This window comes from Gekko japonicus, unplaced genomic scaffold, assembly GCF_001447785.1.
Source record: "Gekko japonicus isolate JY-2015 unplaced genomic scaffold, Gekko_japonicus_V1.1 scaffold318, whole genome shotgun sequence".
NCBI lineage: Eukaryota > Metazoa > Chordata > Lepidosauria > Squamata > Gekkonidae > Gekko > Gekko japonicus.
Genome location: NW_015167541.1, coordinates 207759 through 233511, shown reverse-complemented (window position 1 = coordinate 233511; position 25753 = coordinate 207759). Strand labels below are relative to the sequence as shown.

Here is a 25753-nt window from a genome sequence, read left to right as displayed (position 1 = left end):
AGGCATTACTCTGTGGATGTCAACACAAGAACATAGACTTTGGTTAGTAAAGCAGTCCTGCACTCTCTCCTCCAATGAGAGCATCACCCCACCTCCTTGGTGAGTAGTTTTATAGTCTCCCAATGAGGGACTGCACAGATGACCGAAGATGAAAACAGTGTTGTACTTACCTATAACTTGTTCATAAAGTTGTCCATCTGTACAGGCACACATTCCCTCCCCCCTCCCTCACTATGAGCTCTTGGCTGATGTTATTCCTGGGTGCTGGTGGTGCTTAGGAGAACGGAGGAAAGGGAGGGAATCCTCCTTTGGAGCACATGACTTTGAGCGGGAAAGCAGCTCTGCCTGACTCTGAGGGGAGGGGCTCCTCCCCTTCGCTTTCTAGGGAAGGAGAAAAGCTGGAAAAGAATCCTCCAGTGGCTGGCCTGGGCAGTCCCAATGTATGCCTGTACAGAAGACAGCTCAATGAACAACAGTTACAGATAAGTGCAACACTGTTTTTCATTTAGAAACTTGCAGGCAGAGCATATTGGAAGCAAGTGAACCCTTATAGCAGGCAGTAAATATGTTATCCATGCACCAGACTTGACATGAACGTCTGCTATGATTTCCTTTAAGGCTGGTGCCCAAGTTCAACTATTTTTAGCCACATTCTCAGCTCTATCTAAATTCAGACTCTCACACGCACACTTGCACATACCTTGTGCAGCACTAATTCTGCCCACAAAAGTGACCTACCCATTCAGAAAATAAATCTATGGCTATCAAAGGAGCATTAAGGTTCTTTTGTCAAATCCTATCAGATGACAAAGACTTTGGGCAATACCATAGTAATGCAGCCATTCACAGTGATCAGGTAGCCCAAAATGACAAACTATGACTCTCAACACTGGCATTTTATTCATCCCCCCCCCCCCAATCATCTGTAATCACCATGAGACCAATGTGTGAGTTTTTATTGGAGCTAGAACCACCTTACAGGATTTTTCCTGTCACAGTTTCACACCCTCCCCATTCTGATAGTGGTATTTTAAAAAACAACAACATTTCAAGGGGATAAGATCGTGGTGTGGATATAAGCCCACCAAAGCCCTGGATCATTAGCAAAGGTAAAGCCAGAGTAACAGGGACAAGAGGGTTTTCTATTTAAAGTGAACAAGAACCAAGTTCATTCAGAAAAAAACACACAACTCACCTTGGGAATGAGCCTCCCCATGAGGCTCATCTGGTGCTTACCTTTTTACCCAGGCATTTAACTTTTAAATCTTTTAGCTTTTATGGTCTACTTCTGACTTCAGGAGTCTTTTATCTACATCTTTTTTGACTGCTTGATGTGTGAGTTACACTGTTTTTATGCCCTGGCTTGGTTTTAATGGCCTGTTTACATGGCTCGGCTTGTTCTTAGTGACTTTGATTTGTTTTTAGTGGATTGGTTTTAATGGTTTTATTTTATTGTTTTAATTGTAAGCCACCACAAGAGGTTTCTGGGGCAGTGGCATATAAATTTTCCAAATAAATGAATGCATAAACAAACTGGGATAAACATTAACAATTAAGAGGACATGTGGGTGTTAGGTTTTAGAGAACATGCCAAGGTAAAAGCCATTTCTGAGGCAGGTTTATAACATATAAATACAATAATTTGTTGCATTTTAGTTTCACTGGACTCAGCAAACCCTGCTGGACTATTGTAATGGCTCTTTTAAAACACTTTGTTACCCAGACAGGGGAACTTAACCCAAACATATGATATCTCTACAGATTTTGAAGGGCGCGTGTGCCAGTCCAAACCTTCTTTCTCACTCCCAGCTTCCCACTGTCTGGCCTCTACCTCTCAAAATCTAACTGCCATACCAACTGTCAGATCTTAACCTGTCTTCCGGTAAACAGCTCCTATTGGCTGGCTCTGAACCAGAGCATGACAATCATTGGCTTCTGTGTTACTGGGGCAAATTTCTGTGCTCTCCCTGTCACATGAAGCTTCAATGTACTAGAAATATATGTCAATATAGCAATATAATTATAATTATTAATATGTTAAACTATTATAACTATCATAATATCTGGACAGATCTCTGTTGTCTGGAGTTCAGTTGTAATTCTGATAGATCTCCAGGTTCTCCTCGAAGTTAGCAAATTTAACAATTTCAATTATGGTCTATTCAGAATAGAAACGATGCCAACCGTGACAATTTTATTCAGGTCAAAATAAAATAGGGGCTAAAGTACAGGTGAATGCTTAGACCCCTGTATAAATCAGAAACGGAATTAATGTGTCCCTCTTTTTACAAGAACATGAGTTCATTTACACAGATGGAAAGTATGCACATAAAAGGAGTCTCATATTCCAATTTTTGACTCACTTAGATGTAAAGCATTGCCAGTTTCATTACGAGAATGAATAAAAGAATGACAATGCAAGAAATAGTTTTCCTGTAATGTGTTTTATTGCAGATCATCAACAGTCCCCGTTTCAAGCTTTTAAGAAATGTTCCAGTCCCTCCACCTTCTTTGCTGCATCCAGGCTTTCTGCAATGCTGAATGGAAGCGATGAAGTATATGCAAACCGCATGGTAGTAGAGCAGGTAAGATTCTCAAAAGTGCACATACTTAAGGCTAGTGTGTTTCTGTCTTCTATTGAAATATGCCACCGTTTTCTGTCTGATGGAGTGCCAGAGTTGTCTTCTGTTTGTTTATAGTAGGGATATGAATTATTTTACTAACATCTGATTATGTTTGTTGTTAAATTAAAAAGGAAACTGATAATATTTTGTGTAGTGAAAGAACTTCAATGGCTTCCTTTTGTTTTCTGAGCACAATTCAAGAAGCTAGTCATTATCTTAGAATCCATTACAGGTCTGGGACCAGGAAACTTAAAAGGTTGACTTCTCTCACTTGTTGCTACCTGGCAGAGGTCTTCTGGACAGAACCCTCTCCATGTGCCTTCCACTGTGGAACTAAAATGGGTGGCCACAGAGGGTAGGTGGTGCCCTACTTATGAAACTCCCTCTCACTGGTGGTTTCCATGCTGCCTAACCTTGCTAGTTTCAGGTGCTTCTTTACCTTTCCACCAAGGCCTTTTCTACTGATGAGATTTTAGGTTTTTAAAAAAGTTTTAAAATATTGTATTGTGATTTTTTTTAATGTTTATGATTGTGAACTCATAATGACTGAGAGTGCAGGATATAATTGTTTAAGAAGATGAATAATAAGTAATGCATATAACCTTCTCCTTCCACTACCTAGTGAGTAAATGAAGTCATGGTGTTGATCTTGTCCATCTTTCTGTTCCCTCTTTTTGCTCCGTTGTCTCTTGTGCACCTGTCAGCCTGTCTCTCTCCTCTCCTTCCTTCCTTTTCCTCAGCTGAATTGGATCTTGTCCAGGCATCACAGAAACATGTGTTTTCACATGGCATATTTGTTCATTTAAAAGTCTTTGACATGTTGAACGGTTAGCTTTCCAGCTCAATAGTTATGGTCTCACATGATCTTTTTGGCATATGCCATTCTGAACGTTTACATTATACTTCTGTGGAAAGGAGGCTTTCAATATTAACTGTCTATGGAGTTCTGATTTCAAATGCCTAAAAGAACAGGGACTATCTAGTCATCTGTTTCTAGAAACCTTTCAAATTACTGGTTTCTAAAACTTTTTTTTAGCAAGCTTTTGGTGAATTATAGGATAAGAAACCTCTGGAGCACCAGTGAAGGTTTTTTAAAAAATATTCCTTTACATGTGCAATGCAGATTAACATTTGCAGTGTTCAACACTCACTTACAAGTACTCTTGCAAGACATTATATCACCAGTCAGCAGTGTGATAAGCATTTTGTTTAGACCAAGTCATGTACACTGTTTATGATGACGGGTCACCATCAAAAGCGCAATGCAAGACTTGTAGCAATGCAAAAGGGGCACCATTATCACGAGTTGTATCTGCTCAGGTGGTGGGAAAGTGAGAGTATTTAAAATTCCAATTTCATTTTGTGTGTATGTGTGGGCAAAGATTTGGTCTCTTTGTCGCTGCTTGTTGTCTTACTTCTGCTTGATGTGAATGCACTGTATTTGGTTCTGCTTCTTTTTGGATTGCAGTTGTATGTTACGGTGTCTTGGGGTCAGGCCTATGCAATTCTTCTGGTGCTCTTACATTGCACTGTGTTTGCACCATTCGGTTTAAATCTGTATTTTTGTTGAATTTTTGGGAATGAATAGGCTTTTCTGAATTCTTTTTGAATCAAAATGAACAAATAAGAAACAAAATATTTTCCATGATGGAGCACACCACCAACCTTGGTGCTTGTGCCTCACCTCATCCTGGGCTGTATTGCTTATGATCCTGGGCGCCTCTGCCAAGATTTGTCCTAGAAATATTAGTACCTCATGACAGACCTACAAATTGAGTTTGGTTTCATTTCCATCTCTTCCATATCTTTTGCAAACATTACTAACTCATATTAATTTCACACTTTAGACTGAAGAAGCTGGTGTCAGCTATCCTAACGTAGGCCAATCTGCTTCTGAAACTTGCACAGACCAAGCCGAGTTGAATGAAGATACAGAAGCATCTGCAAATAGTATGGACAGTGGAAATACGTCACCCGTCATTCCATCTAATTTGTGTACAGCCGGCTCTTACCTGCCACTCAAGGCACATGCGTTTAGCCACCTAAGAAATCAACGCTATTCCATCATGAAAAAACGAAGGTGTGGCATTAGTTTTGTCTGTATTGTTCTGAATAAATCATTCCCATTTTAACCTAGGCTAGGTGAATGGCTGAGACCTTTGATTTAATGTCGAGTGGCTGGTTGATGTGGCTTATGTGTCCCACTTGTAACAAGTCATTTTTGTGTCCTCAGTTCCAGTCTCGATGACTTGGATGTAGAGAGTGTCGATGAAAGAAGTTCAAACAGGTCCCATCACTGCTACCCTTCAATGCCCTTCAGCTCTTCTGCTGCCTTGGCTGGTAACAAGGGCGAATTCAGTTTGTTGGAGCAAAGTACAGATCTGGATTTTAACAGGGCAGAATCTCTTCCTTTGTCCAACAATCTACAGTCAAAGGTATTTAATTAGTACTACTATTTTCTGTACAAAGTAAATAACCATGATTTTTAAAAAATCTTTATTTAAGATGGTATGTTTAAGATGGAATAAATATGTAAAAATACATATTGTTCTTCATATTTTTGGTGGATGCAAACCATTATTTGCTATATGGTTGCCACCTGCAAACTCACTACTAGGGATGGGCTCGAATGGCATTTCTGCAGTCCGGTTTGTGGTTTGTGGCCAAACCACAAACCGAACCATGAACTGATGCAAACCAGGAAATTGGTTAATGACCTCTTCTTTCTGCTCTCTGCTGAAAGTGGTGATTAGCAGAAAGCAGGCAGTTAAATGGCTCTGAGTTATTTAAACCCATGCTTTCTGCTCCCCACTGCTTTTTTCAGGGATCAGAAAGCAGGGGGTTTTCTGTGAAAAGTAGCAGGGAGCAGAAAGCAGAGGTGTTGCGGGTCAGGCAGAGCTCCTCAGGACTTCTCAGGAGAAGAGGAGCCCCATGTAGCCAGCTCTGAGTCAGCAGAAGCCAGCATGGAGGAAGATGAGCTACAGGCTTGTCAGGATTCACAACCAACAGCTGGTGCAGAGCCACTGACACCCTCTAGCCCTGATCCAACAGGTGATACTCAGTTGATCATTTCAAGCCCTCCAGTATTACCCACACCCTTAGAGTGCCGCAGACGAGGGCTACAAGAAGAACTACAGGAGAGATGACAAAGTGCACGCCTCCTGTCCTGATGCCCGCTGTTTGAGTAGTTGGAGGATTATTCCTGAGCAACTGGCTTGCAAGCCTAACCCTTAAGGCTATAAAAACCAGCCAAGGGAGCCTGTTAGGCATGGAAGCAATAAGTCAAATGAGCTCTGACCCTATGACCACTGCATGTAAATCTGCCTTGTATTCTGATGACTTTTGAACTGGACTCTGTTCTGCCATTGTGACTCTCAGACCATTTCTGACTACGACTCTTGCTCTACCTCACTTGTGATTGACTCTTGGAATGCTAGACACTCCCTTTGGATTGCCCATCAATCTGTTCTGTGCTGACATTCCGACCTGCCCACGCTGACCACACTCTTCTAATCACCATTCGCCTGACACCATTGTCTGCCAGCAAGACCTGACTAGGGGCTTTCTGCTCTTCAGAAACAGCAGTAAACTGCCTTAAAATTCGTGGAAGTTCATGATGGCTCTTCAGTTTGTAAACATCACTTCTCAAACCATGAACCAACTAAAATTCATCATGAACTTTCATTTGTGAACTGATTTGTGCCCATTCCTACTAATTAAGAGGTTTATGCAACCATAATGGCATGGTTACACCAACTGCCTTAACCCTTCTCTTGCTGATTATATTTTCCTCCAGTTATTTGTACCTCAGATGAAAGTGTGTGAAGAAGGATGGAATATTTTACAAACACCTCCATCAAGATAGGGATAGGCCAGTGCTAGTAGGCTAGGTGATGTGGTCAAATTAAGGAAAACAGATTGTCCAGATTGTATGTGTGTGTTAAACATCTAAAGCGTCTAGGCTATCCAAAAGGCAAAAATAGTTGCTACAGATGTTGGTGGCTAAGAAGACTTGTACGCATTGTTTCAGAATTTAGAAATTAGATTGTTTGCAGGGGATGCTCCCTCAGTTGATTCTGGGGAACCTGATTGAGAATGCTGAGGGACATCCTTATTGAAAGGACAGTGTGTTAATGCTGTGACATCCAGACCGTGTCTGCTGTTTATCTTTTGTAGTGGTGAAAAGTAGCTCAATTTTATGCAACAGTAACTGTGACACAGGGGCTGTACTCACTGTTGAACACAGGCAACATATTATTGTGAAATCAACACCTTTTTTGATGCAGAGAGGCTGGAAATGAATCCACTTACATCTTGTCTTTTAAAACTGCAGCTCCTGTATACTGTCCTTCAATATGTAGAAATGTAACATCAGCTCATGAATTAAAAGATGAATGAACAAAATCTTTTGGCTAAAACGTAATTGTAGAAAAGTAATGAAGATGCCAATTCTGAGCAAAGTGTGTGAAAGCAGTATTTTTCTGTTTTCGAGTGCAGTCAAATTAATAGAGGAAGTAGGGGTTAAGAAATGGGAAATTTGCAACAAAAATGTCTTTGTAGCCATTTTTTGAAGTAAAATGTGAGACCAAAAGGGTTCATGGCCTTTCAACAGATTCTTTTTCACCATATATAAAGAAGCAAGAACAAGCTGGCTATAACAAGCAATTCTATAATATTTATATATTATTTTTATGCTGAGGTCATCGAGATTGGAAAAAATTCTTTAAAGACAAAAGTGAATGTGAACTGCAGACTGGAAGGGTAGGCATTTTCAGCCTGAGGACCACATCTGGATTTCCTTCTTCTTTGAGGAGTCCAAGTTGGACACAGACATCCTCAGCAGAGGAACGGGAAGAACTGGTGTCCAACTTGGATCCTTCAGAAGCAGGTAGAAACCCCAAAGTGATCTTCCTGTCTGCTCTACTGCTCTTAATTATTCTCAGCCCCTGAGCTGTTGAACAGTTTTTACTGCATTGGATCACTTGCTGACTCTGGACTTTTGTGCTGAATGTTCCCAGAAAATTTCGCAGGAGCTAAAGGGTCAGATGAAAAGTGTTTATGGGCCCAAATGTGGTCCTTGGGCCATAATAATTTACCCACGTTTGCTGTAGAGTATAATTTCCTTATTGAAGGGCTACCCTATGCCAATTTAAAACAGACCATGGCAAGAAAAGGGTTCTACTCAGCAGTTTCACAATGAAAGTTCAGCAACTGGAACATGTCCTGAGGAACATAAGTGAAGTGGTCACACTCAGGGCAACCAAAACTTTGGAACTCCCTCCCCGGGGAGACTCGTCTCTCTAGCTCTATTGGTGTCTTCCACCAGTGGGTGAAGTTTTTTTGTGTGGCATACCCTCAATAATGACTGTTGTCTCTCCTCTCTGGTTCTGGTGTTGTATGTTTATGTGTTTTTATTTATTTTATCATTTATATTTTGTTTTTGATTGATCAAATGTTTGCATGTTTGCTGCCTTGAGGACCCTGATCAAGAGGAAAGATGGCGTAAAGATGTTTTAAATAAATAATTATGAGTCTCTCAGTATACCTACAACTAATTTTGTAGAAGATTTTAGAAACGTTTCCAAGTAATTTTAAAAAATGCTCCTGCTGTTTATGAAAGTTTTCTCTAAAATATTGAATATGTTCTAGGAACAGTTACTGTCTGGAATTCGATCTCGCTCCTATTCTTATACTTCACCCAAAATCATCTTAGGAAAATCACATGGTGCACATGACTTCACAATATGTGATTCAAATGATGGTGAGCATGAGTCCTGCTTTTATTTGTTATACTCCCTTACTTTTTATTCAGCCTGAGAACATAATTCAGCCTGAAATTAGCCATCTGCCATCTCTGTTTTGGGTATACAAGGATTGTGCATTGGAAGAGGGGTGTATATTAGAACACAGGTCATCTGCACAGGGCTTTAGGCTTGAGATTCCTCCAAGCGCCATACTAAAAAAACACATGCAGAGGGGAATGGGATCATGCCAACTGGCTCTGCTGCCAACTTCCAACCATTGACTGGCATTTCTGCACAGTTACTAATTGTGCACACAGAGGCTTTACACATAGAGTATGATAAATGCATGAGAATCAGGGCGGGAGCCTGCTAGCATGTTCTCAATTCTGTCTTCATGCAACTACTGTACATACATTATGGTCAGCAAAGGCCTTGGGTTACCAGTGCAAAAAGGGGTTTATGTGTATTCTAGACATACATATTCCTCATTCCAGCATAAACCTGTTTATTGACTTGAGTCATGATTGGTTACTTCCCAGCCCTTCAGTATCTCTGGACATTAAACAGAGTCTGGTAGCAACACATTTGTTTATGTATTTATTTAGATACTTCACTTATACCCTGCCTTTCTATCCAGTGTGGACCCAAAGTGACTTACATTGCCTACATCTCCTTTTTTTAATCCTTACAACAACCCTGTGATGTAGGTTAGGCCAAAAGATCGCCCAGCAACCTTCCGTGGCAGAGTCTAACCACTACACTACCCTGGCTGTCTAAATAAAAGTGCTCTGGACTCAGGATGGTTACTGTTACAGAGGTGCAAACCATTAATGTAATCAGATCCTTCACATATATACCAGAGTGCTCTTAACTGTGTATTTGAATAAGCTGTTCCAACATAGACTTGCAGGATACTTCAGCAGCCATTATTCTCCTGCCAGTACATTGGTACCACCATTGACTGTATAGTGCAGACGTTTGACTTCCTGTTCTGGACAATTCCTGTTCTGGAGAAGGCTGTATTCTTCGGGTTCACCCTGTTTTCATTTTGTGGTCAGTTAGCTGGAAGTGTATTTTGCCTCACAATCTGGTGGTGCCATCTTTATTATATGATCTAATTGTTGCCCGCACAAAGAATCAATCCCTATAATAACCATGGTGTCATCTTGCAGTAAGGGTTTCAAAGTTATGAAGTGCATCTGCTTGGAGGTGACCATGTTGACCATGTTGTGATATAAATCACATAGACCTATTAAACACGTTAAATGTGATGGAATTTTTCTCATCACTCTCAGAAGCTATTTCCCTGCCTTCACAAGTGTGAGCAAAGGCTCTCATCTTAATTAAAATCTGGAATCATTGCTGAAGGCAAGATTAACGTGTTGTGAACTGTGTGAGGCCTGAGGGATGTCGCTTTAGAACTTTGGATCAAACTGTCTGAAGACCAAAACCAACAGGTTAAAATCATGGGGTGTATTTAACCCCCCCCCCCACAGTATATACTTTTACTTTATTTACTTCTTAAAATGGAAATCCATATACTTCAGAGACAGGCATTCTATTCTCCGTAAATCCAGACTGAAGGCCTTTTTATACATCATTCAATCAATGCCTGCTTCTCCTACCCCATTTATCATTCATAATATGTAAGTAAAACTTTACAAAACTTGGGTATGGCATGTGTGTGTTGTTTGTGAGCATCATAGTTTATCAGTCCTAAATATATGTATGTCAGTTATGTATTACAACTATATACCTTGCCTTTAGAATGCCCTTCCCCTTGAGGCTTGCCTGTAGGGCTACCAATAAATAGGACAGATGGACTCCCATCCTAGCTGTATCTGAAGAAGTGAGCAGTGACTCAGGAAAGCTCATACCCTGTCACATATTTTGTTAGTCTTTAAGGTGCTACTGGACTCTTGCTCATTTCTACTGCTACAGACAGACTAACTAGCTACCCATCTTGATTTTAAAATGTCAGGTGTGCTCGCTTGTAATAAAAGAGCAAATTTCAGAATTGAAATCTTGTGAATATGGCAGGACAGTAGATTTACACTGGTTATCTTTTGTTTTGTAGAACAATGTGCATACATCTTGACTGAACAGTCAAAAGAAAAAAGGTATTTTTAAAAGATTATTATTATTATTATTAGAACATCCTAAATATATGTATGTCAGTTATGTATTACAACTATATACCTTGCCTTTAGAATGCCCTTCCCCTTGAGGCTTGCCTGTAGGGCTACCAATAAATAGGACAGATGGACTCCCATCCTAGCTGTATCTGAAGAAGTGAGCAGTGACTCAGGAAAGCTCATACCCTGTCACATATTTTGTTAGTCTTTAAGGTGCTACTGGACTCTTGCTCATTTCTACTGCTACAGACAGACTAACACGGCTACCCATCTTGATTTTAAAATGTCAGGTGTGCTCGCTTGTAATAACAGAGCAAATTTCAGAATTGAAATCTTGTGAATATGGCAGGACAGTAGATTTACACTGGTTATCTTTTGTTTTGTAGAACAATGTGCATACATCTTGACTGAACAGTCAAAAGAAAAAAGGTATTTTTAAAAGATTATTATTATTATTATTAGAACATCAGCAATAGCCATCAAACAATAGCTGCTGTTTACTTATCAACAAGAGTTACAGCATCATAAACCCTGCACTAGTGTGATGCTGCATTTCCTGGTAGGTTGTGAAGGAGTGTCATACTTCATTATTGATTGATTGATTGATTGATTGATTGAACTTACAGCTCTCCCTCCCCTCCGCAGTAAGCCTCAGGGTGGGTCACAACATTTAAAATCAACATACAATTAACTTAATTACAATTAAGATTAAAATTAATAATCCCAATGTTAACAATTCCACGTTAGATGGCACAATAGGGCAGATCCAGAATTGGTCCATAGTGCAAGCCACAAGTCATCCTCAACCATGCACCTGGTGGAACAACTCTGTCTTACAGGCCCTGCAAAATTGATTCAAATCTTGCAGGGCCCAGGTCTTATTGGACAGAGTGTTCCACCAGATTGGTGCCATGGGTGAAAAGGCCCTGGCCCTGGTTGAGAATAGCGGTATGGCCTTTGGACCAGGGATCATTAGCAAGTTGTTATTTGCTGAGTGAAGTGTCCTTTGAGGAACATACCAGGAGAGGTGGTCCCAGACTGTTTAGGGCTTTAAAGGTCAATACCATAACCTTAGACTTGATCCGGAATTCAACAGGGAGCCAGTGCAGCTGGCAGAGCACAGGCTGAATATGTGCTCTTACCAGAGTCCCTGTAAGGACCTGTGCTGCCGCATTCTGGACCAATTGGAGTTTCCGGTCAGCCTCAAGGGTAGCCCTGCATAGAGTGAGTTACAGTAGTCCAGTAACGTGAAATTAAAGTCCATAGAGATTAGAAACTCTCAGTATTAAATGTTCATTCTCCTAATGTTGTATGCTTTTTCCAATAGCCCAGTCACAAATACCAGCATTGTATCAGATTTTCCAGAAAGCTTTCTATTGACATAGAAACAGAATGACGTTAAGGTATTCTGTGTAACATGATGAAAGATTTGCTGATGTGTTTTTAGAATTCAAGAAGAGGACTGGGATAAGTACATTATACCTACAAAATCTGAATCTGAAAAATACAAAGTCAGCCGTACTTTCAGCTTTCTGATGAATAGAATGGCCAGTACACGAAATAAATCCAAGGTAATTTGAGGCTTGATGTATGCAATATTATAAGATGTCTAGTTACATTTTTACACATTTTGAATAGTGTTTTAAAAGAGAAGGACTTCTAGAAGTATTTTGTCACATATGAAGTTCTGGAAACACACTACCACCAACAGGCAGGCCATGTGGGTCACCCGGAATTGCTGTAGTGGGAGACAACCACAATCATTCTAGTTTTTGTTTAAACATTTCTGCTGAGATCCAGAGATCATCATCTGCTGCCTGACTGTTGCTGTGTCTGAGAGTTCCACTTCCTACTTCAGTACTTTACACCGATGATCCAGAAATGCTTTCAACTTTCAGGAGCAGCTTTTTAGTTATGCCACGATGTTTTGTTGGATTTATTTGTTAAAATAACTCATTTTAAAGTATACAAATCTGTTGTTAGTGACCATTTTCCTGTTCTTTGGCAGCTGGATATTTAAGTAAACCAGGCTACTAGGGCGTTAGACCCTGATTTGGAGTCACCACTTTCCCTGATCCCACAGTGATGGGATGATGTCAGGGAGGAAGTGGCTCGGTTACTTTATTCTGAAGAAATACTCATAAGTAAGAACAAGTTGCTGGATTCTACCTCTGTCCAAGAAATTTCCAGGAGATGCTAGATCAAATTAAACTTTTATTGGTGAGGGGGGGAGGTGCTAATAAATCCAAATGAAAGAACAAAGAGATTTGATTTGTTTTAGAGTTCCAAAATAGCAGGAAGCAAGTCAGGACAGACTACTATAAGTTTAAGAAATCTAATAATTTTGCTATGCAAACAATGTATCTTAACAAGTGGGGACCCACAACAAAATGTTGCATATTATTAATGTCTTCTCCCTGCTATTTAGCCATTCATATTGCAGGAAAAACAGCATTGGAGATGGCCAAGTGGCAGGAAGGAATCCTCCCCAATCCCAGTTCCAGTTCTGCTGTTGCTTCCTTCCCTCTTCTCCATTATCTCTCTGTATCTCTCACTCTCAGCCATTCAGTCTTTCTCAAGCTGGTGGAGGGGGAGCAGCAGTTAGAAGCCCCCCCTGAAAGTTTTAAGAGGACAGTGGATCCCATAGCAAAAGAGGAAGGGGTGAGAAGTTCAGATGTCCTTTTAAAATATCCCCTGCTATTTAGCCATTCATACTGCAGGACGAATCCTCACCAGTCCCAGCTCCAGTTCTGCTTTTGCTTCCTCCCCTCTTCCCCAACTCATTATTTCTCTCTGTCTCTGTCTGTCTGTCTCTCTCTGGCTATCTCTCACTGTTGATGCAGCAGGCCCTGGAGTACTGCAGTGGCCATTTCAAAAGGTATTGGGGTGGGAATTCAACCTTCCCTGAGTTTTTTTAAAAACTTTTTGGATTTTTCTGCAACCCACAAAATCTCCTGAGTCTGTAGAAAAACCTGTTGGGGGAGAGTGCACCCTCTGTTTGCAGAAATAAGTATCTGTAGGCAGAGAGGACCATTGAGAATTAGATATACAGATTCAAAGTGTAGACACAGAAACCTTCTTAGGCACAAGAACTGTCATAGTATCCAACAATCTTGGGCTGATCTGATTTAGACATCCACCACTAAGGATATGAGATCCTTTTGGAGGCTGGTTAACAGGTCATTAGCTCAAAGGAAACAAAATGTGGATAATTGTATTTCCTGCAATAAGTGGGTGGAACACTTTACGTCTTTATATGTAGCTAATGCCTCTTCTCTATCGTTGAATGTTGAGGCTATGTTGGATTATAAAGACAGAGATATTTCTTGGTTCCTGGCTACGGAAGCTCACATCTTGAATCTTATTGTTGGTTTAAAGGCAGGTAAAGTGGCAGGGCCAAAGTGGCAGGTGACCCATTCTTTGCCCAGAAGACTTACTGTGTTAGCATCAACCTGTGCATACTACAGAATGAAGCAGGAATAATGTGTTGGTAAAACCTGAGGTGGCAGAATGGATGTCCATATATCTGATGGGAGGAATTATGTTTCTTAATGGTCTCTTATATTTTTTTTAAACCAACTTTTTGCAAGCAGAAAACCAGCACAGCTTGGAGAAGTTAGGTTCTTTCTGATGTTCTAGGTTTGTACTTTCAAGAAGTTTATTTTAACATGAGTTGCCATTAAAACGTATCACTTTTCTGCAGCAACATTGTTTGCCTACTATCTCAGGACTCCACCATTTCATTGTGTTTCATGCTTTGATTCACTTCAAGTACTCAAAACTATAAGGATCTTAAAAGACACCAAATGTCTACCAAACGTATTTTTAAGACATGGGTGGCACAGTACTCTTGGGCAGTCAAAATATTTCCTGAAATGCCTCTACCTACAGGGTTTAGTTCTTCTTTAGTCTGTCTGCTGCAATTGTTTCCTAGACTTACTGCTACTTTGAAGCTGTCATTATTCCTGCAGTTACTGGGTCTTCTCTGGATCACCTTCCAATTGTCACAAGTAGTATATATCCAGGGAGGTTTCACAGTGTGTTGGCCAATAAAAAATGCCCTCATCTCCCGGAATTGCTGAAAGGGGGCTCACTTTTCAGCACTGCTGAAAATGTCTGTGGAAAGTACCTTCTGTTGACTTACTCCTGTTTGTTTGGTAATAGATAACTTGGAGACTGGTTGGTGTGCAGAAAAGGCTCTGTGACAGAACTGGGTTTTCAGGAGTTACCATATACTTGGAAGTGTGTTTTATGGGAAAACGTAAAGAGTGATAAATGGCTGCTTGCCTCGGGTACATTTTTTTTTGTACAGAGGAGAAAATAGCAGGAAATCTTTCTTATAAAACATGAACTTTCCCACCACTTCACTGTGAACAAGAGAGAGATAACAAAGGCTTCTGGATACATTTCAACAGCTAATAAACTGTTTTGCTTTGTTTTTCATTCTTGTTATAAAGGCAAAAAGTAAAGATGCCAAAGAAAGAGAGAAACCTTTTAGGCACCAGTTTGTGTCTGGAACTTTTGCTGGGGTAATCCCGTGTTTCGCATGCGAGAAGCCACTTTTGGGGAAAGAGTCCTTGCAGTGTTCTTGTGAGTAGCTACTTTTTATTATGTAGGTTAGATTTAAAATATGGTTTGCTATCTGTGAAGATGTAAAAAAATATCAAAGTATCTTGAAACAAATATTCTTACAGTCAGAGAATTGTACAAAGTCTCACGTTTTGAATTTTTCTTTCAGATTGCAATGCAAATGTGCATAAAAGTTGTAAGGATTGTGCACCTGCATGTACAAAGGTAAGTTTATACAATTTTAAAACATTGTTGCTATTATTACTTTATTGATATTTGCAATTTGCTATTGTTACTATATTTCCATCCCCTCTTTCTATTCCCCCCCCATATTGTCACCTTTTAAACATAATCTGCATAACAGCTACAGAGGTGGGACAATTAGACTGAGACAGCAGTGCTGGAGGAGGAGATCTTCATCTCTTTCCTTGGCACTAGTTTCCCAATCTAATTCTCCCCACTGCCAAAACTGCTATATGTCCCTTTCAGAGACCCAAAGGCCTCATTCCCCCTGGGTCACCATGCCTTTTTACCTGAGCAGCACCTAGCCCTGTGGGTCCTCAGGGTTAAATGTACTCAAATAAAGCAGACCTTTGTAAAAATATATAAAGGTACGGGTTATTAAACAGTTTTTAAAAAGGATACCACTATGCACCCCAGTCTCTATAGGTTAGCAACAGATAAATGAGAAACTAACCTTTTAATCTAATATATTTAGGACCTGATAGTAGATGGTACACCTTCTTGCAGCATAAGTATCCAAGCTGTAGCCTAAAGCATTCTATATGCTGCAGTCCATCATGATGTAACATAACATATCAAAGCATACTAGCATGGCACAAGCATAAAGTTGGCATGGCTTCCCTTTGGCCTATATCATCCTTTTTATAGCTTTTTTGCCCTCTGGCATCAGGTGGTCCTTGGGATCCAATCAGGAATCCCTTTTGATGGAACTTTCCAGAGGACTTCAATGTCTGCTCTTAATTCCCCCCTCCCATCTGATTGTACAGCTGAGCACAGCTTCTTGTGATTAACTCTGGCCTTGAAAGGTATAAGAATGGACACCTGCGAGCCAGAGCAGGCCTGCTAATAATCACGTTAACCCTTCAGGGAAATTAAGGTGCTTTGCCTCACAGTTCCCCATTACTATATTTGACCCAACTGAAGAATGAGCTTTGCAGTGTGTAAAGTGTGCATGCACATGAAAGCTTATACCCAGAATTAAACTTTGTTGGTCTTAAAGATGCCACTGTACTCAAACTTTGTTCTATTGCTTCAGACCAACACATCTGCCCACCTGAATTGCTGCTGCTGCAATCTTAGTAAACAACCCAGCATTCTTCTCCCTGAATTTTGCCTACTTTTGGCTTAAGGAATATGGTTGATGGGGGAGCCAGTGGCAGTCATTGACTGAAGTACCACAAGGTTACAAGCAGAGAACTGTGGTCTTTAGGTGGCCACCCACTGGTTATTTTTGCTCCTTAAAGGAGCCTGCCTGGCATCCACCAGAGCACATACTTTTTCTGTAGTAACTCCTAACCTATGGAATGCCCTCCCGGAGGAGATGAGGGGAATGCCAGCCATGGAAGCTTTTAGGAAGTTCCACAAGTCACTAAGGCCCCGGTCACATTAGCGGGAAAAGCCGCGGCAGAAGTGCGGCTTTTTAGAGCTGCAGTAAATTGAAGCGCGGCATCGGGATCAGACAGATCCCCCGAGTCATGCCGCATTTGCTCCCAGGCACAATCACATGCTGAGGGGAAAGCGATGGGATGAAGGGCGAGGTGAGGCAGCTGCGCAGTTGTGCGCATGCACAGTGTGGCAGGGCCTCGCATACCATGGGATACGGGTGCATTGGCGATCACATGCCCGCCCGTGCTGCGTGTTTCCAAGTAGGTATTAGTGTTTTGCAGGTATCTTTTAAATCCACGTTTTCGGCCGGAAGGAACGGGTTGGGGGCGGGGGCGCAACCCTTGGCAGATGTTGGCATCTGATTGTGCTGGTTTAATCCGCCCTCAACCCATCCGTTTTACAGGGCAAATCCTCCAGTGTGACCGGGGCCAGAGGTTTTTAATGGGGTGTAGGCAGAAGGTATTGAGGAGGTGGTTTACTTGTACTTTGTACATTTTAAAATTCTGAACTGTAAGCAGTTTTGAGCCACAAAGGAAAGGCAGGATAGAAATATTTTAATAAATAACTTAGAGTCTCTAACTATCATTGGCTGATCTGTCCAGATCTTAAAGAGAGGGATAAGACAGACTGAAGGAACTAGTGGCCTGAGGGGGCAGCCCCACCCCCAAAGGAATGAAGGGAAGAGGGGAAAGCTAGATGGAGGAATCTGGGTGAGACAGGACAACTGGGAGAGAGAGGCCTTCGCGTGACCAGCAGATCAGAGGAATATTTACTGCGTTGGCATAACCAGCCAATAGCTGTATACATTAAAAATCTGAAGCCTGAGGTATTTTGGAGAATTTTATTTTCAGAAAATGCAGTCAGTAGCTTCACAGTTGTTTGAAAGAACAGCTTTTCATGAGCCAAATTGGGCTAATTCACTCAACCATTTTTGGGTCTTGCTTTACATTACATCTATGTTGATAAAACAGTAAATGAATATCTGAAGAAGTGTGTGTACACATGAAAGCTCACACCTTGAATAAAACCTTGTTGGTCTTAAAAGTGCCACTGGACTCAAACTTTGTTCAGTAAATGAATATGTACGGTACTTCATTTATAGCCTGTCTTACTGGTGAAGGTGGTAAAGTGGCTATTGCTGAAAGATTTTCAGGAGCAAATGTATTTGGCAGTGGGATGCTCAGACAGTGGCTTCAGCCACCCTGTTTTATGTAAATGGTGGTTATAATCAGTGACCACTGATAGGGGAAAAAGTTTTCAAAGAACGTGCACAGCAGTGCAGTCTTCCCGTCTTCAGTGAAAATCCAATAGACAGCTTGGTATCAAAATCAAAGGGAAATAATGCCCCCTGGTGTATACCAATTATAGCAAAACATACACAGCAGTTCTTGGCTTTTTGAATTTTTCAGGTTTCCTAATAAAAATTTAAACCATCATTTCTCTTCCCCCCTTAACACTAGATATACATGTTCAAATTATAACACATTGCAAGCAAAAAATATATTGCTTTATAGTTTTTAAAAGTTTTTTAAAGAAAAAACTTGCCTTAACTGTTACATTTAGATCAAATACCATATTTTCGATTTGTTCCATATTCACTATAAGTACCTCAATAGTAAAATTCACCAGGTACATAGGGGAGAGTCGGGACTGATACTACACTGAAAATTTATTTGTGTTATTTAGAGCATAAAAGCACGGTGTCGTGGTCAGAGTGTTGGACTGATATGTGGTAGACCCAGGTTCAAATCCCCATTCTGCTGTGGAAGTTTGCTGTGTGGTCTGGGGCCAGTCAGTGTCTTTCAGCCTAGCTTACCTTATGGGGGGCAGTGTTTGTAAGGATAAAATGAAGATGTGGAGAATGATGATGTAAGCTGCTTTGGGTCCCCATTGGAGAGAAAAGTGAGATGTTAACTAAATAAATAAAGTCTTAGTGTATGAAGTATATGGTGTATGAATATCTTTTGGAGTATATATCTTTTTATATCCCTTTGGAGTGCGGATGGCTCAGTCTTGATCAGTAGAATGTTAATTGTGTAATCAGGTTTTTTACCACAAAAACATTCTTCTTTGCCAGAAATCCCAAGAGAGATGCCATATTAAGAACAGAACACAAGCTATCCAGACAAGTAAGCATTTTAGTAAGCATGCTAAGAGATGTAAAGACATACTTTTATGTTTTGCTCTATTAAAAGATTTCTTATAATTATAGCAGAAGTACACAATAGTGCAGAACTGAGCTTCTTCACAATCTCCACATAAACACACACTTTTGTTTGTTTATTTTAAAACGTATATCCCATGCCTTTTCTAAGTTTAGGGTATTTTACAAAAATCGTTTAAAATAGGCAGTGAACAATAAAATCAACATCAATCAATAGTCCATCCCATTCCAAGAAATAAACAGTGGGAAGCCTTTTGAGCATGTGCTTAAAAAGGATGAGCTCTACAAAGATGTATGGATGAGCTCTGCAAAAGTCTAACTTGACTGACATTAGCCAAAGTGAATTTCAAATGTAAAATACTATTTGAAATATTAATCTTAAAACTATCATCCTGTAAGTAATGGTGAGTACATGGGGATTAAGAACATTGCTGACATCATATCGTAGGGGCTAGGAGGCATTGAACTATAGCCTCTGGCATAACTTTCAAGGTTCTGGAATCTTACAGCATTTTCCAAGGTGTGCTTTCAAATTGCAAAATGTTTTTCCTGAGATAATTATTAATTGTATAGGCCAGGATCCAAAAATTAATTCAGCTAGTTTCCACCCTCCAAAACATTAGCAGCAGCCAACCGTGTCATATGGCAAAAGACTTTTGAAATTGTGTGGAGTTACAAAAGGAGATTGTCATGCATCACAGGGATCTTTTATTCAAATATAAGAGAGAATAAGAGATGTGCTGTGTGAGTGCAAATCCTCCTGTAAGCCTAAGGTAGTTCTTTAGATTACAGCCAAGTGTCATGAAGCATTTAATCAGAACTGTTTTTTAAAAATTCCTTACTTGAAGTTGTTACTTTTCAGATCCGTCATTCAGAGATACTCCGCAGCCAGTATTGTCCCCGGTTCACTTTTCTACATCCACACCTATTGGACTGTCCTTCGTAAAGAAAGATGGATTGCAGCAACAACACTCATCCAAAAGTGTTCTAAGTTCCAGTCTTGAAAGGTAGATGGCGCTTTCTGCATGTGTTATATAAATACGGTACTGTCACAGGGAGTTACATGATCCTTGTGTGATTTTGCTTTCCCTCTAGAAAATGTTCATCCCCTTTGGAGCCAGACACCGATCTCTGGAGATCCCGGTCACACTCTGAAGAACTCTTACAATCAATTGGGAGTGCATCATCAGTTGAGTCTTTTGTACTTGAAGGTATGCTGAAAACTTTAGACGACACTGAGGCATAAAAATGACCCCAAATATATGCATTCTTCATTATGCCTGTTCATATACAACCAGTGTACCTTCTTTCACAAAGGTAGAAGGAAATAAAAAATCCAGATAGTTAAACTGAAATTGCTGTAAATTGCTGAAATGCTACCTTCTTATGTGGCCACCATTTGAATTAGAAACTTTGAACAAACATATTTTGAACCGCCTTTCTGTGGTTCACTCATGCACCTAACTCAGTATTAAAATATAAACCAGGAGTCCATCTTAGAGACAAACAGAATTTATTCCAGGCATACGCTTTTGTGACCCAGAGCTCCGTTCATAAGATCCAAGCGTACATCCACTGGTATTGTCTACTCTGATTGGAAGAAGCTTTTCAGAGTCCTGTGCGGAGAAAGATCCTTCCTAACGCTTGCAAGCAGAGATCCTTTAACTGGAGATGCCAGTTAAGTGTGTGGACTCACGCACATGCTCTGCCACTGAGCCACAGCTCCTTTCTGGTCATGTTTCTTTGACTGCTGGGCCGTACGGGTAGGGCGGGATATAAATCCCAAAATAAATAAATAAATAAATAAAAATAATTTTTTACTTCCCCACAGATGATGTTGATGGCTCTTTGTGGAGTGACCTCAGCACTGATGCCCTAGACTTTGAGGGAGAGTCTTGGAGTCTTGTGGTAGACCCTTGGTTTTGCAGCCAGCAAGAAAAGGAGATCATCAAAAGACAAGATGTGATTTTTGGTCAGTATGTCCAAGATCCTTACAAGGATAGACATGATTATGTGCTAGAATGGTTTGTGGAACTGAATGAAATTGCATGTTATTTTATAAATTGTTTAAAGGCTTTTATTCTTTGTTATTTGATAAGCTGGCATTTACTAATAATGAAAGATGTGTTAATAAACTTCAAGTTAAAATTTTAACAGTTTTTAAATTTCAGTAACTGGATCAATTACTCGCATGTTAGATGTACATAGATACAGCATACTAGGCATGGCTATTATAATATGCCCTAGGGAGGCCAGGCCAGGGGTGGATGTGACATTGCATGATGTGTTGAAGTTACATCCAGATAAAAACTTAGAATGACCTCATAGTGTCAGTTGACGTGCTGATGTCAAACGTGGGTTTTCACTGGGGCAGGTCATTGACATGTTTTGTGGTGTCATTTCTGACTCCTACTATTCTTCCATCTGCCTCTTCTGTTTTGGAATGGGAAATTTCAGCGTCTTTCCCCTTCCTCTGTGCACCCCCCGTCCCCCGTGCACAGTCCCATGACTCCAGGAATAGTTTTTTTTCTGGGAGTCAAATAGGACTGCAGGTGTGAGGGAGCTAGGGGAGCATGGTAATATTCAGCATACTGTTGGTGCTACTTAAAGTACATTCCATTGTAAGAAGTGCTCAAAGGTGATTTTCCTGTCTCAGTTTGGTCATGATATTGTGTAGGTCTTGAACAACCTTATCAGGAGCCCCATCTCATAAAGTAGCTCCATATTTGCTTCCTCCAGGGTGATTTGACCAGTGTGAAAAAATTTTTGCACGTTGATTTTTTTCCTTATGTTCTAAGTAACAGCAGAGCACACTAGGATGTAACGGTTTGGGATGCACAGTGTAATCTGCAGGGGTCTGATTTGGAATAATCATTACATGCTTTCTTCCTCTGTTGCAGAGCTGATGCAAACAGAAGTGCATCACATCCACACCTTGTTCATTATGTCTAAGATATTCCGGAAGGGAATGAAAGAAGAACTGCAACTGGACCACAGCACTGTGGACAAAATATTCCCCTGTTTAGATGAGCTGCTTGAACTTCACCAGCAATTCTTCTGTAGTATGAAGGAGAGACGGCAGGAGTCAAGTCAGGGGGGAAGTGACAGAAACTTTGTAATCAGCAGGATTGGAGATATACTTGTACAGCAGGTAAAACACTGGGGAAAAAAAGACACTTCCCTAATGGTATTTAAACAAGAAGAAAGCCCAAAGTCTTATATAAGAGAGCAAAAAACAGTGTGGTGTAGTGGTTGGAGTGTCACATCCTAGGCCTGGGGAGATCCAGGTTCAAGACCCCACTCAGCCGTCAAACTCAGACTGATCATTCTGTCTCTGCCTAACCTACCTCACAGGGTTGTTGTATGGATAGAATGAAAAAAAGAACAATGTACACTGCCCTGAGCTCTTGGAGAAAAGACAGGATAAAATGTACTAAATACATTAAAAAAGGTACCCAAAAGTCTTCAGGGTAATAAAATGCTGAAATTTCAACTCTGCACATCACCAGATCTTCCATTCAAGGCATCATTAACCACTTCATACTGGCATGAATATACCGGAAGTTTTCTGCAGATGAAAGGGGGCATTTTTCACTGATTCCCCCCCCCCACTGCAGACCTCTGACTTCTCCTTTATGCTGTTCATTGATGTCCTCTTTTCCCCAGGAGCAGCTTTTCGGGGGGTATTTTGGGCTGGGAGGAGGAGTGGAAGTCACTCCATGCTGAAAAAAATCCCTTCCATCTGTAAAAATCCTCTGGTGGATCCAGGCCAGGTTCTAAAACTGTTGAATTTCCACTTAACATATGAACTTTTTGAATAGGAACAGTTTTATATAGATTAGGAATACCATTTCAATACAATTCAGTACAATTTCAGTACAATTCAGTAATACATGCAGTAAATATATTCAGTAAGCTTCCAACTGACTTCAGGGGTCAGTCAGTCTGGCATATTGTTTGTAAAACATTTGATATTCTAATAAATACAATTTAATTGTTGCTCTTAATCAGTTTTCAGAAGAAAATGCAGCCAAGGTGAAGAAGATATATGGGGAATTCTGTAGTCATCAGAAAGAGGCAGTCAGCCTTTTCAAAGAGCTGCAGCAAAACAAAAAGTTCCAGAATTTCATCAAAGTAAGTTTGTAATTGCACACTTGGTGTTCCTATAACAATGAAAGCATTAATAAATGAATCTTAATTGAAAGTTATTGTTGTTTTTAAAGCAGTTTTGCTTTTTAAAGAATCCATTTTTAATTAAGGAAAGTTATGGACCCAAACATTTCAGGCACAAAATATTTCAGACATTCAGTTGAATTCCTTTCTAATATTGGGCTCATGACATTCAGTAAAGCTTTTCCTAGGGAAATTTCAGAATGTATTCCTTGCAAATTTCAAGGGATAACAATATGTTTCCTATTTTGCTTGGATCTCTTGTTTTAGCCTCTCAACATTACAGTGCACATGTGACTAGGCCTGGCTCCTATTGGCCTGTTGAACAAAATAAAGTCTAAAAATAAAAGCCACCTCAGATCAGCAGGGCAGAACCACAAATGAAAACAGGAGTTATTGGACTTCTTGTTCAAATAACTATGACCTTTGTGTGCCATAGGTGCATTACTTTTAATTGCCAGTATTCAGAAGTGCTTCATTGCCTGATAATTCAAGGAGATCAAAATACATAGTTGGCTTCTTGTCTGCTCCAGCTAAAGACTTTTACTTGAAGGCAGTAAACAACAGATTAATAACAAATGGACCAAACCAGAGAAAAGCAATAGATCAGCTCTTCTCCAAATAAAAGAGAAAAAAGAAGTACAACTTGTGCATCAGATGTATCACACAAAAACCAAATTAAACATTGGTCTATTTTTACAGCTACGGAGCAGTAATCTGTTGGCTCGGCGTCGTGGAATCCCGGAGTGCATTCTGCTGGTCACTCAGAGAATCACCAAGTACCCAGTGTTAGTAGAAAGAATATTGCAATATTCCAAAGGTTTGTAGTGATTTTTATTCATGCTGTGTGAGAAATCCTAAAGATTTATTCCACTGATTAACAATGGAGGCACCAAAGGCATCTTTCCTATTTTTTTTTATTGTGAAATAGTGAAATAGATGATAGTAGCAGATCATTATAGCTATGGAGGTCTAAAAATTTTACCAGGAAAATGTCTGAGGGTGTAAATGATTTAGGATCACAGGCTGCTAAAAATCCCACTTGGCCCTTGGATTTCCTACAGTGACTTAATACACACACAAACACAAATCCCTGCCCTGCAATGAAATGTTACTCCCAGGGTGAGAATAGTGAGTGAAACCATTAGTACCCTCAACTCCAGTATCAGTGTATTCTAATTTGAAATTCTGAGCTTGAAATTATTTTGCCTGATGTTACAAGTAGGTGCTATGTCAGTGAAGATTCTCTTGCCATGAGACACAGGTGACAATTTGGGGGAGGGAACGGTTGTTTTTGTTCAGGTGCTGGAGACTTGTGTAGAAGAGCTGGGGACAGGCCCATAGCCACGAATTTTTAAGTTGGGGGGCATTTAAATTTCTTAGGTGGCATTGGCTAATCTAATTAAAGGTAATTTAAAGTCAATTAACTTACGCTGTAGTTAATGTAACTTACCTGTCTCCCCTTGCCAGCCTGGGAGGCTGTGGGAGAGAGAAAGGCATGCAAGAAAGTGGGGCACAGGAACCCCGCGTGAGATCCCAGGCGCTCAGGAGCCCGCCAGTAACAAGTACTTTCTGGGGGAAATAGACTTTCTGGAGGAAATAGAGAGTGCTGTCTGGCACTGTGCAGCCACCATAGCTGGACCTTCGTGCCAGACAGCTGCGCAGGAATATCCAGCTCCTTCCCTGCACCTGCCACCACTTGGGGGCCTTGGACTGGATGGGGAGTCATGGGGCATCACCAGTAAATTGGGGGGGTCTAGCCTCGAGATGCCCCACCGTAGCCACGGGCCTGGATGGGGATGGTTTTGATTTCCTGTTCTCTTCAAGGAGAGGGAGGGTGGTGGTTGAAATCATAACAACTGGAAGCTAGATATGTTAGGGATTATATTTTATTTTGAGTTTCCTTTCAGTAACTTTACCACCTTGTGTTGTACTATGATCAGTGCCTCAGTTCCCCCCAATCCCTTTTGGTAGTTGCTTTTGCCTAGCGATGCCAGCCTCCAGGTGGGACCTGGGGATCCACCAGAATTACAGCTCATCCCCAGACTTCAATGATCAGTTGCCTTGGAGAGAATGGCTGCTTTGGAGGGTGAAGTCAGTGGCATTGTACCCCACTGAGGTACCCGTCTACCCCAGGTTTCACCTCCAAATCTCCAGGAGTTTCCTGACCTGGTGCTGGTAGCACTACCCCCCATCCCCCACTGGTGGACAGGAAGGACCTGGCAACCCTACTTTTTCCTGACTCCCATTCCTTCAGTAAATTCCTGTTTCCTTCCCACTTTTGTGGGAAGACTACTATGAGAGGAGGGATCCAGAGAGTATAGGGATTGTCTCACCTCAGCTGTTCAGCTTTGCTATGGGGCACAACTTAGAGAGCAAGAAAGCTGGAATCCTTCTTGAATAAATTTGGGGAGGGAGAAAAGCCAAGGTGTTCCCTGCCTAGAAGGTAAAATTTTGGCAGTGGCAGCTAAGTTTTTCACCCCTGGAGCCTGAAGGTGTGATGAGGGGATGTTAAAGGGTGCCAGCAGAACAATTTTTTTAATTTTATATTCCCTCAGAGTAGCTCTGCTAATTTGTGGAAGGAAAAGGACCCAATGTGCTGTGGTTTTTAGTTACCAAAGGTCTAATTACTGTACAAAGAGCTTTGGGGTAATTGTTGGGAAATTATGGCCAATTACACACGTACAGTTTATTGCCAGTTTTCACCGAAGTCGAGTC

The 25753-nt window shown here is 40.7% G+C and overlaps 1 protein-coding gene across 1 annotated transcript in view; it reads left to right on the top strand.

Annotated features, from left to right (window-relative positions):
* Positions 1-25753, top strand: part of ARHGEF28 (Rho guanine nucleotide exchange factor 28) — a 167027-nt gene that overhangs the window by 80395 nt on the left and 60879 nt on the right. Inside the window, exons 8-22 of the mRNA XM_015413585.1 lie at positions 2455-2585; positions 4472-4704; positions 4858-5059; positions 8274-8385; positions 10446-10488; positions 11951-12074; positions 14961-15093; positions 15242-15297; positions 18779-18830; positions 19728-19872; positions 19961-20076; positions 20697-20837; positions 21766-22016; positions 22877-22999; positions 23738-23855. Coding sequence (XP_015269071.1) covers positions 2455-2585; positions 4472-4704; positions 4858-5059; positions 8274-8385; positions 10446-10488; positions 11951-12074; positions 14961-15093; positions 15242-15297; positions 18779-18830; positions 19728-19872; positions 19961-20076; positions 20697-20837; positions 21766-22016; positions 22877-22999; positions 23738-23855 — 1980 coding nt within the window. The remainder of the gene's footprint in view (positions 1-2454; positions 2586-4471; positions 4705-4857; positions 5060-8273; positions 8386-10445; positions 10489-11950; positions 12075-14960; positions 15094-15241; positions 15298-18778; positions 18831-19727; positions 19873-19960; positions 20077-20696; positions 20838-21765; positions 22017-22876; positions 23000-23737; positions 23856-25753) is intronic.